The sequence below is a fragment of the Otolemur garnettii genome, unplaced genomic scaffold (assembly GCF_000181295.1).
Source record: "Otolemur garnettii isolate 467f Iridium unplaced genomic scaffold, OtoGar3 scaffold00022, whole genome shotgun sequence".
Lineage (NCBI taxonomy): Eukaryota > Metazoa > Chordata > Mammalia > Primates > Galagidae > Otolemur > Otolemur garnettii.
In genome coordinates, this window is record NW_003852417.1 from 17,477,512 (window position 1) to 17,494,481 (window position 16,970).

Here is a 16,970-nt window from a genome sequence, read left to right on the forward strand (position 1 = left end):
CTCGTAGGGACTGGGCATCTCCAGAAGTGCAGCTCAGCATGCAGGTTCCCAGTGGCATTTGCCTGGGCAGCAGGCCAGCTGATCTGTCCCTGAGCTTGCAGGGAGACCTGTGGAGACCTGCAGGGCAAGGATCCTGGTCTGCCCCTGTTGGGCATGGCAAGTATGTGGTTTACACTTTGCCCAAGGGCTGCTCACCAAGGGAGGGATCTTCAGCTCAGATGAGGTTGTAGGGGTGTACTCCAGTGGCAACAGCTGGGGTGGGGTGCAGCCAGAATCAAGTCCCCCAGGTGGGGCTCCACATCATGTGGCTGCCACTCAGGGCTCATTTGCAAGGTCCACTGTGCTAATAGCATTTAGAGCTGGCCAGAGAAGCTGCCATACCTTCAGGAGCAGAGGGAGGCACCATGTCCAGGCAGAGACCAAGAACGCAGCCCACAGCCCCCACTTCAGTCGGAGTAGGGGAGGTGGTGGAGGGCCTGAGCAGGGGTCCCCGCCCGCCTCCACTTCCTGAGCCATAACATATGGGAAGAGGAGAGGCAGTGTGACCACAATGACAGACTGGATTAGTTAACACATTAGGACTGGACTTCGAATAACTGAAAATGACCAGACAGCTCTGGGGTCGGCTCCATGACACAGCTGAGAAAAGGTACCAGTGGGGATTTTGACAGAGCAGGCAGAAGGCAGTGACTTTTTATTTTCCAATTTCATTTTTATACCCTACCAAATTCAGAATACTCAATGGGCCAGAAATGATAATGGTAATAGCTATAATAATAATAGCTGTCATTTATGGAGAACTTTTTATTATGCAGGGCCTACAAGCTCCATGTGTATTAATTCATCTAGTCTTCCCCACAGTCCAAGAGGCTGATAATGGCTTCTCTGCTTTGTAGAGAGAGCCACCCAGGCTTACAGCAGCCACACAATGCAGAGAACTCTATTGGTGGCTGAGCTAGGGAGGTTCTGGGAGCCCATCTGCATGTTAGCTGTTTCTAAAAGTAGGTGTTCTCTTGTCAGACCAGGACTTGGAGGGCTTGTGGCCTGGCAGGTCTCTGCTCAGTGTGGGCAGGACCTGTCTTAGGAAAATGTCTTCCACAACACCTTTCAGGGCTGGTCAAGTCCCCAGGGAGGCAGAGGAGGGCACAGGGCTGGGATGGGCTAGGGAATGTCTGGGCTCTGAGGTAAGGTGGGCGTAGAAGGCTGGGCTAACAGGATCAGGGGAGGTGGAGGTAGCTGCCTGGCCCACAGGCCTCATTAAACAGCTTCTGCTCCAGCTCCTGGATGCCTCTGGCAGCTCTGCAGAGTGTGCAGTTTTCTTAATGAAGTTGCTTTTATAGGGCTACAGGGAAATAAAGCAGCTCAGGCATGCCCAGCTCATTAGCCCCCATGCTGGGGGAGAGGGCTGCAGGAGCCACCAAGATTTCAATTTTCTTAGAAGGAAGGGGACAGGGGTGTTCAATCCACCTGAGGGTCTATAGGTGGGGTTTTGGCATTGGAAGGAGGGAAGCATTAGGAGGAAAAGGACATGACCATGGTTTCGGCACCATTGGAAGGAGGGGGGTATTGAACAGTGCAATAGGCTGAGGCAAAGGGACCCAAGAGGGCAGCGGCCAGTCAGCTGAGTGGGGAGGGAGGAGCCCTTGGGGTCCTGATTGCAGAGGATAAGCTAAGGGAAGCACATCTGCATTCGGGGCTTGGGTGTCCTTTCAGGAATCTGTCAGCGGAGGGGGCAGGCTGAGTGTTTCCAGGAAAGAACTCACCAGGAGGGGACAGGAGGAGAGAAGGATTGAGTAGACTCTGGACAGGCCAGGCCTGGGCAGTTGCTGCAGAAGGCAGACAAGAGCATCCCTCAGGGTGAGAGAGACAAAGTCCTCCCTGTTCTCTGGCCCCCTACATACTCCTTCTTTCTCTCACTTTTCTACCTTCATCTTGCCATTTTATCTTGTACAGTTTCTCTCTGTCTTTGTCTCTGTCTATCTTCCTGTCTCTGTCTCTCTCAGTGGTTCTTGATTCTGGCTGCACATTAGAATCATTTTTGGAAGATTTAAAAATATGTGGAGGCCCAGGCCTTGAGACTGATTAAACAGGCATCTCTCGGGGGGTGGGGGGGGGAGTGTCCAGACATCAGTACAGGGCCTTGCAGAGTGTGGCCAGCCTCTAGGCTGGAGGCCAGAGCTTTAAGACTGGAACTTAGGGCTATTCCCAGGGAGCAGAGGGATGGGGGGTTGGTAAGGTGACTTTTTAGTTTGAATTTTCCCCTACTTTTACCTCTATTTTGTTAAAAAGTTCCACTGCTTTTTGAAATAGGTGGCAATTCCCCCTCCTAGCATGCCCAGTCCTCCTTGCTGGGCCCAGGCAGCATGGCCAGTCTGATCTGGTCCAGTAGCCAGCAGGCTGGGAAAGGTGTTCCCTCCAGGAGCAGAGCGGGGGGCTCTGTGGTGGTACAGAAACTCTGAATGTGTGTTGGGAGATTTGAGTTCCAACCCTGCCTCTGCCTCATGTCACCCTTCCCTGACCTAGCTTCCCCATCTGTAAAATGGGTGTGATAATATCAACCTAGCAGGGCAATTGAAACCACTTAAGATCACACAGGTGATAGGGCTTTGGAAGTGATGCCGAAGTGCAGGCGTTTCCTTGTTTGTTTCCTGTGAAAACTCTGGGCATGCTGTAGCTGCCTGTCTCTCTGCCCCTCTGCCCCCACATCGCTATCTGACCACGTCTCCGGCCTGGCCTGTCCATTTCCCATGCCTCTTTCCCTCCTTCTTCTTGTCGTGATTTCATTTCTCATTGTCTCCTCATTGTTACTGTTACTTCCTTTCCTCCATTTGGGGTGACATGGACCAAATGCAGAGAACACAGCAAGACCAGATGGGGAGTTTGGGGCTCAGGATCTCTGGGAGTCCCTGGTTCACTGCACCCCTTTCCCAGGTACACTGTTGAACTTATGAGCTATTTGACTGGAGGAAAAGGCTTCTGAAGAAGAATTTACATCACTCAGTAGCACTCAGTACTGCTCAGAGCAGTTTTCACTAATAAGGGAGGCTTACACAGCAGCATGGCAAAGATGTGCTTCTTTTTTGAGTGGGAAAGTGGAGAGTTGAGAATTGCCCAACAGCACAAAGCTGGTTGGCGGCATAGTCAAGATTCCAATTCAAGTCTCTGGATGCTTAGTCCAGGGCTTAATTTATGATAAGAACTCTCCTGAAACCTGGGAGAGTAGCTGAGACTGAATCTCAGAGGGGATGTGTGGCTCTGATCATCCTTCCAGGTTGTCAACAACAAAAACATTTTTTATTAAGTGCTGGGCACTGATTATACACTTTACATAAACATTATATAATTGAATCTTTACTTTACAGATGAGAAAACTGAGGCTCTGAGATTTGTCTAAAATAAGTGGTTAGTAGCTTCATAGTTGACATAAGAACAGACTGCCTAGGTGCAAATCCTGGCCCTGCCACTTAACAGCTATGTGACCTTGGGCAGGTTACCTCCCCATTCAGTGGTCTCATTTGTAAAATGGAGATGATAATGTCTGCTAAACCCTGGGCCCTAGCACAGAGTAAATGCTGCAGAGGTTATAACTAGTGCTGCTATCTCGGTGTCTATCTGCATCCAAGGACAGTGCTTTCTCTCCAGAGGGAGACTCAGCAACTCCCTATGTTCCTTTTTGCCTTGTGATTTGCCTCTTCCATTGAAAGGTAGTACGTTTCCCCTTTCCTTGCATCTAGGATGGCTCTTTGATGGGCTTTTGTCACTAGATTGTAGCAAAAGTGAGACTGCGTGGCACCTAGGTGTAGAGGCTTCCATACTTACCCTCTTAGAAGTCAGTTGCCATGTATGTAAAGAAGTCAAAGTTTCCCTGTTATAGAGAGGCCATGTAGAGAGAGGCCCTGAGGGATGTGAGGACACAAGAAGGAGACCCAAAGTGCCCCAGATGATAGCCAGCACCAACTGGTCTCCCATCTGGATTCAAGTGACATTGTGTGGAGCAGAAGAACTGCCCTGCCGAGCCCAGCCCAGAATCATAAGCAATACTGCAATGTTGATAATTTTAATCAAAAGTTTCAGGATGGTATTTTACATAGCGCTTGATAATTGTGACATTCCCTATGCTATTTATGCCACTCTCTAAGTGTCAGATTTGTGTAGATGTGTCATCAGAGGCAGAGCTGGACTCCATGCCCTAGGGCCTTGCCCCCACTGATATGCCTGCTCTCTTGCTCCTTAGTCTTTCTTTTGACTTCAAAAACTCCAGGTACAGCCTCTACTGTTCCTCTCAAAGAGCAGTTCAGAGCATGAGTAGAGCCATCAGGCCAAACTTTCTGTCCCATTCACTGATCCCCTGGATATGGCATAGGCCTGGCACAGAGAAAGTATTCAGTAAACAGTTTCAAATGACTGACTTGCCTGCCTGTAGTGTAGCTCCTTACGGGCAATGTGAGCTTGGGCAGACTACTCATTTCTCTATAAAGTAAGGATGACAGTAATAGTACCTGCTTCTTAGGGTACTTTTGAAGTTAGCCAAGCACCTATAGTGATTGTTATTGTGTTGTTATTATTTGTAGGAGCTGAGGCAAAGGGTGGCTTTCAGGAGCCTTCTGAGGACAAAGGGCACTTCTCCAGCCTAAGTAGTGACAGCATGATTCTTTTCCTATGGCCACAACACGTGAGGGTGGGGTCTTCTATTTCTGGGGATACTCTGAAAATAGCTATCTCAAGACTGGGCCAAGGAAATCCAGGATACCATCTAATATCCTACTCCATCTTAGCCCCCTAAGCACCCCTAAGACATATGCCCAGCACAGCTAGGGCACTCAGGTAGCAGCTAAGCCAACTATGGCCACTCAAGATGTCATGAGCCAGCAAGTATCATGTAGGGTCAAACACTTGCTGAGCACCTCCTGTGTGCCAGGCTCTGCATGGCAATGTGCAGAGTGTAGGGATGCAAACCTATTTCTTAGCCCTGAGGCTGCTCCTGAATAGTTCTATTCCCTATCTGGAATAGCAGGCTGTGATGGGACCATTGATATAAGTAAAAAGGTTGGCATTACAGGTAGGGGGAGGGAAAGAGGACCTTAGAGGCATGGGAGTGCTAAGTTGTGACCCAGTTTGCCTGATCTAGGCTTAGCCCTGACCTGGCTGGTGCTGGCTGGGGTCCAGAGTTCTGCCTCCCATCAGCCCCAGCAATCTAGCGCCCCACAGAGAGGTTTCCCTGCTGTATGTTGGAAAATGACCTGAATTCTGCCCAGTTTAACCACTAAGTGAGTCAGGAACCATCCTAAATCAGCAAGATAGCATCCTTAAAGGGATAGTCCTCTAAGTTTTGGGGGGAAACTAAGGTACGCTACAAAGCTTTAGGATACAATTGAGAGACTGTCTTGGGAGCTTAAAGACCAGGGTTCAAATTCCAGCACAGCCATTCATGCTTTCCCAGGACACAAAGGGTGGATCTTTCCCTTACTCCCTCCCCTTCTCCCTCCAGCTTCTGCAGAGTTGTAGGTTAAATGTAGGATCTCAGGTTCTGCCCCTGGGAAAGGAGACACCATATCCAGGCTCTGTTTCCACTCATTGTTGTAAGGAGCATTGTCTTTCTTCCATGGCCACCTTGTCCCCACTCAGGTTCCTAAGCCCAGCCTGAAGCAGCCACTGTCACCCCTGGGGCCCCTCCCTTGCCTAATTAGACCAGGGAGAGACATTTGCTTTCTTGTCCCCCCTTTTTTTTTTAACCCTGACAGATGGGGAAACATCTGTAAAATGGATGTTACAGAGGACACTAAGGCCAAGGAGGTGACCTCAGCAAGGACTGTAGCCCAGGCTAATGTGCCTTGTAGCTCACTAAGCTGGTTCCTGAAGTCCCTGGGTAGAGTAAGGGTGGGAGAAGAGGCTTCCTGGGAAGTCAAAAAGTTTTAGAGGAATTTTCAAGGATTTATTTTCCAGGCTTACTCTGAAATCACTGGAAGACTTGGGGACACTTTCAGGGAGCAACCTCGGCTATCTAGGCCCTGCCCACTAGGTCTGGAGAGAGAATAAACCTGGATACAGCTCAAGGTTCTTTGGGACTAGGCTGACCCAGAGATGGAGGGTTGCCTCCCTGCTGTGTGGGATTGTGTACTGCTGATCAGGAGTGGCCAAGCTGTGGGTTTGCTCTCAGACAGAGAAATAGAGGCCCAACAAAAGCCCTGCAGGGGTGGTGAGAGTCAGGCCCTGGGGCAGTGTCTTCTTGTTGCATCCAGAGAAGGTGCAGAATCTAATCTATGCATGCACTTAAAGACTCCCTGCTTGGCCACTTCTAGCTGTGTCACCTGGTGACGGGCACTTACATCTGAGCCTGAGTTTCACAGTCTGGATAATTGTGGAGATTGGATGCAAGAGGGACTGCTCAGGCAACAGCCCAGTGCTGTTGTTGGGGCTCCCTGAGTGTGGGATGTGGGATGGCCTGAGCACTCCAAGTCATTTGCATTCTTGCCCTTCCCCCCAGAAGCAAGTAGTTTCTCCACTGTGACAGCCAGAAACTTCCCTGACCCCTTGGTGAGTAGGTGGCAACATCCACTGGTGAGAATGACCTTTCTACATTGAGTAGCTTGCTCTTTGATTGAGACCTGCTTCTGTTCATCTCCACCTGACTTCTGACCCCTCACTGTCTTCCCACATGCCACATACTGCCTCAGACCCAAGTTCCCGTGTGGATTCTCATGGGCTATACCCGCTAGGCCAGGGGTCCTCAAACTTTTTAAACAGGGGGCCAGTTCACTGTCCCTCAGACCATTGGAGGTCCAGACTGCAGGCCCTAGGACAAGTTGGCTGCAGCAGCGGCAAAAACACCCAGCCGCATAAATGTCCTTGGCAGGCCCCATGTGGCCTGCAGGCCGTAGTTTGAGGATACCTGTTCAAGGCCCTCTAGGGTATCTCTAGCCTGGGTCTGGAACAGGTTGCAGCAGTTCTCAACCTGTGGGTCGTAACCCCATTGGGGGTTGAATGACCCTTTCACAGGGGTTGCCTAAGACCATCCTGCATATCAGATAATTATATTTCCATTTGTAACAGTAGCAAAATTATAATTATGAAGTATCAGCAAAATAATTTTATGCTTGGGGGTCACCACAACATGAGGAACTATATTAAAGGGTCACAGCATTAGGAAGGTTGAGAACCACTGGGATAGAGGCTCCGAATGTGGTCCCATGCTCAAGGGCAGCAGAGACTAACTCTCCACCCGATTGGGAGGAGGAAGGCCACGGTGATTAACTTTGAGTGTCATGTATACCTGTGGCTCGGGTGTCCTGGGGCACAGTACATGGAAAGGAGTGCCTGTGCCCTTGGAAGGGGCATCAGGTTGCTCACTGGCTGGAGGCCTGGCTGACATGTCCCCTGGGAGTCCTGGTAGAGGGAGTCAGATGCTATGCCTGGTGGATTAGGGGGCAGAGCCCAGGGAAGCAGGACTGAGAAACTAGCTGCTGCATCTTCACCCAGCCAGATCATCCCCTCTTCAGCCCCCATGTAATGGGGCAAGCCTGAGGCCTCTCGACAGCTAGCTTAGTTTGCAGCAGTGGCTCCACTACCCCAAGAACCCCTCATTCTGTTCATCACTTTACAAAGACCTTCATGTGACCCCTCAGGTCTCCTCACACTCTTCAGGCTGCCTATACCCAGGTTCTCAAGTATAGCCCGGGGATCCTCCCTCTGAGGTATCTCTAGCCCAGGCCTGGCGCACGTTAGATGCTCAGAACATGGTCCTATGTTCAGGGGCAGCAGAGATGACTCTCCATCCAATCCATGCTGGGCAGCATTGGGAAGAGGAAGGCCACGGTGATTAACTTTGGGTGTCATATATATCTGTGGCTCAGGTATCCTGGAGTACACTGGATGGAAAGGGGTGGCAGTGGCTGAGGCTTAGAAACAGGGTGGAAGTCACATACCCAGGAAGAGAGAAAAATCCTCCTTAGCTCTGGGGATTTACATTAAATGAGGAATTTAATGCCTTGGGTAGCTGTGGGGATGTCCAGGGAGGCTGTGACAACAATGATCCTGCAGTGGCTAGAGGAGCACAGCTTTGGGACATGCCAGTTAACAACAGCTCCTGAGTCCAGGGAGCTTCCTTGCCTCCGTTCTGGGCTGAAGGCACAGCTTGATTTGGGGATGAGAGGGAGATAGTTGGCTCTAAGTAGTCCTTCATCCTGGTGGCTGCTCAGCTGAATGTCAGTGGCCAGCTTCAAGGGGAATGGTCCACCATGAGGCCCTTCCCAGCCCAAACAGCTGGATGTGAGAGGCAAGCCCAGGGAATAAGGGGCAAACTGTTTCACAGGTCACAACAGAATTTCTGGTTTGTTCCATGTTGATGACTCAGGACTGCTAGTTATTATCCCAGAGTCCTTGGGGAAACTATAGCAGGAAGAGGGAATATGGATTACAGAAAGTAACAAGCAAATAGACAAAAGAGCATACGAAACCTGAGGAAACCACAAAGGCTGCTGGAGCTGGTAAGTGCAGGAAGATGTAGGCTCTTGGCCTGGGCTGGAGGGCAAGGGAGGGGCAGTGAGACAAGGGGCTGCAGGAAGCTTTGTAAATTCCTGATGAAATTGTGACAACAGTCCTGCTGAGGTGAGGATGAAGAATAATAGGCATTGATAGACCAGTAGTTCAGATCTTCTTTACTCCAGAGCTGGTCGCTAAAAATCCAGACTATCTTCTGTCACTCATGTTTCCCCTTAAAGGTCCAGCAACTAGACCCTGACTCGGGTGGTGGGGTGGTCAACAATGTTTCTGTGGTAACTGTCTTCCACCCCCTGTGCCTATGACTGCCCTTCTCTTTAGCACTTAGAGACCAACACAGACTGGCCTTTGACACATTCCCAAAATACATATCAGACCACTGCTAATACTGGGGGACCCTGAACCCAGCAATGTAAGGAGACACTTGAAAAGTCCATCTCCCATAAAAGAAAGTCAGCACACTGGATGGTACTTACCAACTGGAACAGGACTAGCTGAATAAATGGACAGTCAAGAAATACAGAGGGTGCCAAAAAACATTTATGCTTTTTAAGAAAGAAAAAAGCCGTATTACAATTGTAACACTCAAGATACTGCATATACCAACAACAAAAGATGAACACAAGTCATGCTGAACACCTCTTGTAATTGCAGAAGTCAAACATGACTTGAGTATTACAAATTTAATACAGCTTTTTCCTTTCTTCAAATGTGTATACATTTTTTGGCACCCTTTGTATATTAGCGGTATGAAACCAAGGCAAGGAATCTTCTTTTATTTTTATTTATTTATTTAATTTTATTTTATTTTTTGCAGTTTTTGGCTGGGGCCGGGTTTGAACCTGCCACCTCCAGTATATGGGGCCGGTGCCCTATTCCTTGAGCCACAGGTGCTGCCCCAGAATCTTCTTTTAAAAAGAAGAAGAACAGATTAGAACACTGGAAGATCAATTTGAAGAACTTCCTCACAAGATAGCAGACAAGTATTAATAGAATAACATAAAAGGTCAGACATGAGGAAGCTAGAAGAAGTAGTGGTCCTGACGTCTGACAACAGAAGTTGCAGAGGAGAACATAGGACAACATAGAAACTGAGTGGAAGAAGTATTTGAAAAAAAAATAATGGATTTTTCTATTATAAGTGAAAGATGGAAGTTCGTGATTTGAAAGGGCTCACAAAATAGTGCAAAATAGGAAATGTAAGGAAAACTCATAACTAGACACATTAAAATAAAATTTAAGAATATCAAAGGGAAAAGAATTATACTTTTTGTTTTTGTTTTTTTTCAGAGAGAAAAGGAAGATCACACATAAAACAACCAGAACCACATGGTAGAGCAACATGGAATAGTATTTCTGAAGTTGTAAAGAACTCTGAACCTAGAATTTCATATCTAGTGAAACTCTGGATATAAGAAATAAGAAATAAGAAAAACTTCTGAAGAAAACTTTGAAGAAATAAGAAAAACTTCTCATATTCACAAAGCTTTAGAAGGTGTGTACACAAAGACCCAAATTAAAAACACTTTTGGGCAGTGCCTGTGCCTCAGTGGGTAAAGCATCAGCCCCATATACTGAGGGTGGCGGGTTTGAACCTGGCCTCAGCCAAACTGCACAAAAAAATAGCTGGGTGTTGTGGCGGGCGCCTATAGTCCCAGCTACTGGTAGGCTAAGGCAAGAGAATCACCTAAACCCCGGAGGTAGAGGTTGCTATGAGCTGTGATGCCATGGTACTCTACTGAGGGCAATAAAGTGAGACTCTGTCTCTAAAAAAAATAAATAAATAAAAACGCTTTTGGAGGAAGTACTCAAATAAGAAGAAAAATAAATCCATGAGCTACTTTAAGAAATATGAGAAGTAAAGAAAATCAAAGACCTTGGTAAAGGCTATTATTATCTTAAAACAAAAAGAAGGCTAGGGTAAATAAAAGAAAAAGAAACTGCACATCCAAAAGAACCTAAATTAAAATTTTACTCTAGACAGTATTAGCAAGAAGAGTGGGCTGAGGTAGGGAAATCAAGGAGGCATGAGACAGTATTAAACTACTTGCCATATTAGGGAGAAACTATGATTACTGATTTGTGTGACCTATCAAAAAGTATACAAAAATTAGTTAGGCCAACTATTCTGAAATAAAAATAAAATATATAACTTTTCAACTAATAGAAGAAAATTCAACCTACCTAATGAATAGCTGGAAAGGAGAAAAAGAGAAAAAAAAAGTACAGTAAGTGGAAAATATAAAGTGGTGATAGAATAAACTTAATGCTCCCTAGTAAATAGACTCAGAATAACAGTAATAAAATTAAATAAATCTAATGATAATAGCAATTATAATAAATGGAAACGGGTAAGACTCATTAATTAAAAGACAGAGACTCTCACACTGGGGAATGGTATCTAATGATGCATGCACTAAGCAGAGACATTTAAATTTTAAAATGTAGAAATATTAAAAATAAAATTGAATTTTAAAAAATGCTAAAAAATAAAAGAATTGAAAATGATATACTAGGAAAAAAACAAGATAAGCTGAGACAACAATCTTAATACCTCACACAAAATAAATTAATGCAAAAAACATCATAAAGGCCAAAGAAGGAATATTTTATATCAGTAAAAGGAAAAGTAGGTGAGAATAAATGGCCATTATGAACATATAGGCAACTAATAATATAATATAATAAAATGTATCCAGCAATAATAAACAGAACTACAGGGAGAAATATACAAATGAACAATTGCAATTGTAGATTTTATTATAGCTGTTTCTGAAACTGACAGATCAAGTGGAGAAAAATAAGCAAAAATATTGAAATATTGAATAATAAGCTTGAGCTTATCTTGAGCTATATATAGCAACTCTACACTGAACACATTCCTTTTAAGCAGAGAGGACATTTATGACCATGAATCAGGCCATAACAGCATCCTCAATCAATTTTAAAGAATTAATATCATACAGACTAGGTTCTTTGATAATGCAGAAAAACTAGAATAAAGTAAGAAGAGCTCAAAAAGTTGCATATTTTTGAAAACCAAATAACTTATATCTTAGCCTTTAAGAAGTCATCAAGGAATATAAGAAATGTTCAAAACTGAATATCAGTGATAACACTACATATAAAAATTTGTAGGGCACAGCTAAAGCTGTACATAGAGCAAATTTATAGCTTTAAACACATTTATTAAGATGCAAGAAAAGTTAAAAATAATAAGCTCAACACTCAAGAAGTTGGGAAAAGAGACCCAGAACAAAATTTAAAAAAAAAAAAAGAAGAGAAATAATTTTTTAAAGGGCAGAAATTAATGAAATGGAGATACCAACACCAACAACAAAAGAGAAAAATAAAGCCAAAAGCTGGTTCTTTCTTAATAAAATTAACAGCTCTTTAGCAAGACTGCAAGAAAAACAGAGAGAAGATACAAATAAATAAAATATGGATCAGAAAGGGGAAATAACTATAGACGCAATAACACTTTAAAGTAATTTCAAAACTGTGATGAAATATGTGCTCATAAAGTTGAAAACCTAGTTAAAATGTAGAAATGTCTAGAAAAATATAAAAATCCAAAGTTGGTACAAGATGACATAGAGAAATTGTAAAGGGAGTCAAAGAGCTTCTGTTCCAAAAATCTGCAGAGGCCAGTGTGCCTACACTCCAACACGTCAAGGAACAGTAATTCCTATTCCATGTGTCCTTCCAAAAAATTTTAGACCAGAAACTTTTATGAACAAAGCTTCAAAAATTCTAAATAAAAGGATTTAATCTAACAGTGTACTAAAAATGAATATATTATAAAATAAATACAATAGTGGAGTGAAATTAGGATTATCTCAGTCACTACAGAAGAAGCTTTTGGTAAGTTTTAACAACCTTTATGATAAAAAAACTCTTAGCAAACAAGTAAGACAAAGCTAGATAGTAAAATTCTACTATAACAATTAGATTTTATAAAATTTTAGATGTGTTCATTCCCTTCAATATTGAGAACATTGTCACCATTATTATTTAATATAGAACCAGAGATCATGGTCAATGCTCTTTGGGTGGATAAAGAAGAATGGGGTGAGAATCAGAAAGACAGAAAACACTTCTAGAGGTATAAGAAAAACAGAAGCAATAGGCGAATTGCTAAAATGAATAAGAGAGTTCAGCAAGGTTGCCAGATAAAGAAGGGACTTATACAGGAAATGAAAGCATTTCTCTATGTCAGTAATAATCAATTAAAAAGGGTAATAGAAATAAGCTACCGTTCACAGTAACAGCAAAGCCATAAGTCTCTAGGAAATAATAAAATGTATAAGACTTCTTATGTATAAAAATGTATAACATTTTTATGTAAAAAACTTTAAAACTCTAGTAAAGCATGATAGATAATTTGAATAGGCAATTTACTATCATAAAAAGGACATCTAAGTGAATTTTTAAAGTTTATTCCCATCTCAATCAAAATCCCACATAGTTTTTAGAAGAACCTTTAAAATCTACTTTAAAATTTATTTGAAAGAATAAAGGTTCTCATATATGAGGTTGGACAATTAAGTTTGCGAACTCATCCTAGAAAAGGTGCTTTGAAGGGTGGACTTGGCACTGGTGTCAATTCATAGCTTCCCAAGAGGAGTACCTTGCAGGTGACAGGAATGACATTCAGCAATGAGGTGTGTAGCATGCCCTTTTGCTAGGGTATGCCTTTTTCTTGTGCAAAGGCTCCAGAGAGTGATCTGAGTGGAGGGGGTGAGCTCCTCCACACCCTCCCACCACCACCTCCTCAGGAAGCAACCAGAGATGAGAGGCTGTGAGCATGCTGGTGGCCCAGGACTTGAGGCCAGTGTGGGCCTGCAGGAGGGAGAGAGGCCCTTGTTCCTCTCAGGGCTCAGGGCTAAAGGAGCAGAGTCTTAGGCACCCTACCTCATTGAAGTCAGCCACATCCTCACAGTTCTCCAGGACCCGGGAGTAGAAGGATTGCCCTGTGGGGGGAAGAGGAGACTCTGGAATCAGACCTGTCTAGATAACAAGCATGGGTCACACCTCCTCAGCTCGGTAGCTGCCCAAGAGCATTTAACTCACAACCACTCGTCATGAACTGTGGGAGCTCATGGTTGTACAGCTCTTTCCAGCACAAGGCCAGTCCCTGTAACCTCTTACCTGACCCTCCCTGCAGCCTTATGAGGTAGGAGGGTCAAAGGCTGTTAGGTGCATTTTACAGGGATGCCCTGCTGGTCGGAGTGGGTGTGGGAGTAGACCCCAGGGCTCTTCTCCCCACCAGGCTGATTGTCTAGTGGCTCTCCAGCCTCTCCTGCAGGCTGCCCAACTCTGGTGGCCTCAGGCTTGCTATGCTGAGCAAAAGCCTGGTCTAGAGGGTGACTGCTGCCAGCTGACTGGGCCTGTGAAGCCCAGCCTCTTCCTAGGAGGGGGCTCCTGCCCAGACCAAGCCCCGAACAACTGGTCAAATTCCAGACTGCCATCCCTGGAAGGCCAAGGAGGGGTGGGAGGGGTCAGAGCTGCTCTGACCCTCCTGTGGATGGGACTGGGGCTGGGTCCAAGGACGCTTAGCAAAGCAGCTGTGTCCTCTGGGAACAAGGAGGCCTCTCTCCTCTGGCCTCCTTTGCCTCATCTGTTTAATGAGCGGTTCTTATGATTCGTGAGCTAGTGGGAGTTCACTACAGAGCCCCCCTCTGACCAGCAGGGCAGGGGTTTGATGGCAGAGGAAGGTGGATGCTGAGATAATGAAGAAGCTGTAAAGCTGAAGCAATATCCACACAACAGAGATGTGAAGTAGACAAGATGGGAAAGAGAACTTTTAGCACTAGCTGGGGAAAAACAAAACAAAACAAAAGTCAACTAGAAAAGTCTCAGTAACAAACCCCAAGCCAGCCAGAGGAGGAGAGCGAAACATGAGAGATGACGCCTGAGCTATAAGCTTCTTTAAATTTTCCCCACAAGTAACACGAAATACAAAATGAGAATCAGGTGAACATATTTGTGCATCAGGGTTTCCCCAAGGCCCTGCTGCTCTGACTAATCAAAGATCTTTCCATCCCACTTTTCATCCTAGAAGATCTTAATGAATTTCAGATGTGCCTCTCCTGAGGTTCTCCTGGAGTGAAAAATCATGCACCCTGGGGGTGGGTGAGCAGGGCAAGAGGACCCTCCCAGGTGGCTGGAGTGTGCAAAAGGCATTGAGTCTTAACTCTCCCTGAGTGTGTATTTCCCATGGCCTTGTTACAGAGGAGGAAAACAGTGAAATCGGCCATTACAAAATTTACACATTTCTGTATTGAAATGTGATTAAACTCATTGACGTAGGCCTGGGAGATTGAGATGTGGTGAATATTCTCAGACAAGATGAGCTAAAATTTGAAAAAAAAAATGTTCACTGAAACCAATCAATCATACAGAGGAACAGTAGAAAGTCCAACTTATTAAGAAAACAAAATGTCTTTAAGCATTTTTGATGAGCCATTTTCAGGATGATACGTCCAGTGACGGTATGATTCCGGCGGTCCTATTGTGTTCACTGGAACCGAGCCCGGGGACCTCCATTGTCCATTCCAAGTTATCAAAGAAGGTTACTAACTCCATCCCTTATTTCGAATTCTTTTCCACTTAACATCTACTCCATTTAAAATTGTCTTGTTGACATTTCTGCTTCATTTCAGATGGCTTTCAGACAAAACCATTAAAAATTGCAATATCTAATCACCTTTCTTGCCATGGGGAAGATTGAAAATAAAGCTTGAGAATATGGGGAGGGGGGAGGGAGAAGGGAGGGGGGAATGGGGAAAAAAAAAGAAAATAAAGCTTGAAAGAAAATAGCCTCTTCCTCACAGGAAGAGGCTGTGTGGATTGAGTGAGGACAATTGGGGAAAATCGAACTTCCTTCCCTCCCTCCCTCCCTCCTTTCCTTCCTTCCTTCCTTCCTTCCTTCCTTCCTTCCTTCCTTCCTTCCTTTCTTCCTTCCCTTCCTTCCTTCCTAGCTGCTCATGGGATAGCTGAGCTGTTTGGTTTGAAATAAACTCTGAGTCAGTAAATGGAGTATGAACAGCAGTCTGTGCTCACAACATAATAAGTGCCATGGCATCACATATACTCATCCCTAGTCAGAGGGCTCAGGTGTCCAGAGCTTACTTTTATGTCATTTACCATTTAACAATATCCACACTGCAGCTACCCTCCTAAATGAAGACCATCTCAGTGCTTGTTTCAGATGCAAGATGGTATGCTAGCCTTCTGCACGACATGATTTAGGGAACAAAATGTCCCATCTGCACAAAATGGCTCCTCTTCCAGACAGTTTACCCTTCTAGAGCCAGACCTTGGGGAAAAGCAGGTGGGTGGGGATGCAGTGACTAGCCCACACACTTCATTCCTTTCCCCAGGCCACAGGGCTCCTCCCCTCCTGGTAGGTATCTACTCCACCACATGGCCCTGGCAGAGCGGAGTTGTACAGAGATCAACTGAATATGGATGATGTCTTTAAGAGCTTATTACAGCCTAGAGAGGGATATGTCAGGCCTGGAAAAGGCTGTTACATAAGGCAGAATTTGGTCATTATCATGCCAAAAGTATACGAGAAAGGAGAAATGACTCTCAATTTAGCCTGTCAAAAAGGCATTGGAAGATCAGATGGAATCTAGATATGCAGAGAGACTGGGGAGAAGGGAGAAGGAGGGAACCTAAGCAGATGTGAGCAAACATCTGAAAGCGCGGAGCAGAGAGCAAAGCCCAAAGGAGCTGGATGCAGGACGGAGAGCCCTGATGGTGAAGGGAAGACCTCCTGCCCTCAGGGAGCAGCCCCTCAGAGGAAGACCTGAAGGGCCTGGGGACCCAAAGGGTGTAGGGTGAGGCGGCGAGCCAGCTAAAGGGAAAGGAGAAGATCCTGAGACTGTTTTCAGGGACAGCCTGGTTTTTCTAGGTATCCCCAGAGTGCCTAACATTACTGTCATCTCTGTGTGAGCTGAGAAAGAGAGGACAAGACTCTGCTTGTGACTCAGTCTTTAAAATCAGAAGGCCTAGTTGTCTGCAGTGCCCGGGCTGGGCTGCAGAGAGCTCTGGCACGCCTCTCATCCTCTCCTGCCCTTCATCCTCTCTTGTGTCCTGGCATCTCCTCACCTTTCTTTCCCTTCACAGTGCAGCCTTGCTGTATTCCACTCTCCCAAGTTCACAGGCCTGCTCCTTTTGAAGGCCAGCTACTTCCACAGAGCTCCAGGAAGCAGGGCGGAGATACCCCTGTGTGCGGTGGGGTGGGGAGGAAGAGCCAGGTAGTGAGGCTTGGAGCTGGCTCCCGGGCTGGGGTCCCAGAGCAGGTGCGCCTACCTCTTGGGGTCTCAGAGTCATCTGTGAGGTGGGGGTAATTATCCTGGGCCATCCTATATCCCGCTACTGCTGGGAGGCTCCGCAAGAGACTATTTTTGGGAAAGTCTCTGTAAGGGACATTGAGGACAGCAACAAGTCCCTTACAATCACAG

General features: G+C 45.6%; 1 protein-coding gene across 1 annotated transcript in view; it reads right to left on the minus strand.

Annotated features, from left to right (window-relative positions):
• OTOF (otoferlin) overlaps window positions 1–16,970 on the minus strand; it is a 95,102-nt gene that overhangs the window by 65,068 nt on the left and 13,064 nt on the right. Inside the window, exons 2-3 of the mRNA XM_012803709.1 lie at window positions 13,411–13,469; window positions 13,253–13,338 (exon numbers count right to left, since the gene is read on the minus strand). Of these exons, the coding sequence (XP_012659163.1) occupies window positions 13,253–13,338; window positions 13,411–13,469 (145 nt within the window). The remainder of the gene's footprint in view (window positions 1–13,252; window positions 13,339–13,410; window positions 13,470–16,970) is intronic.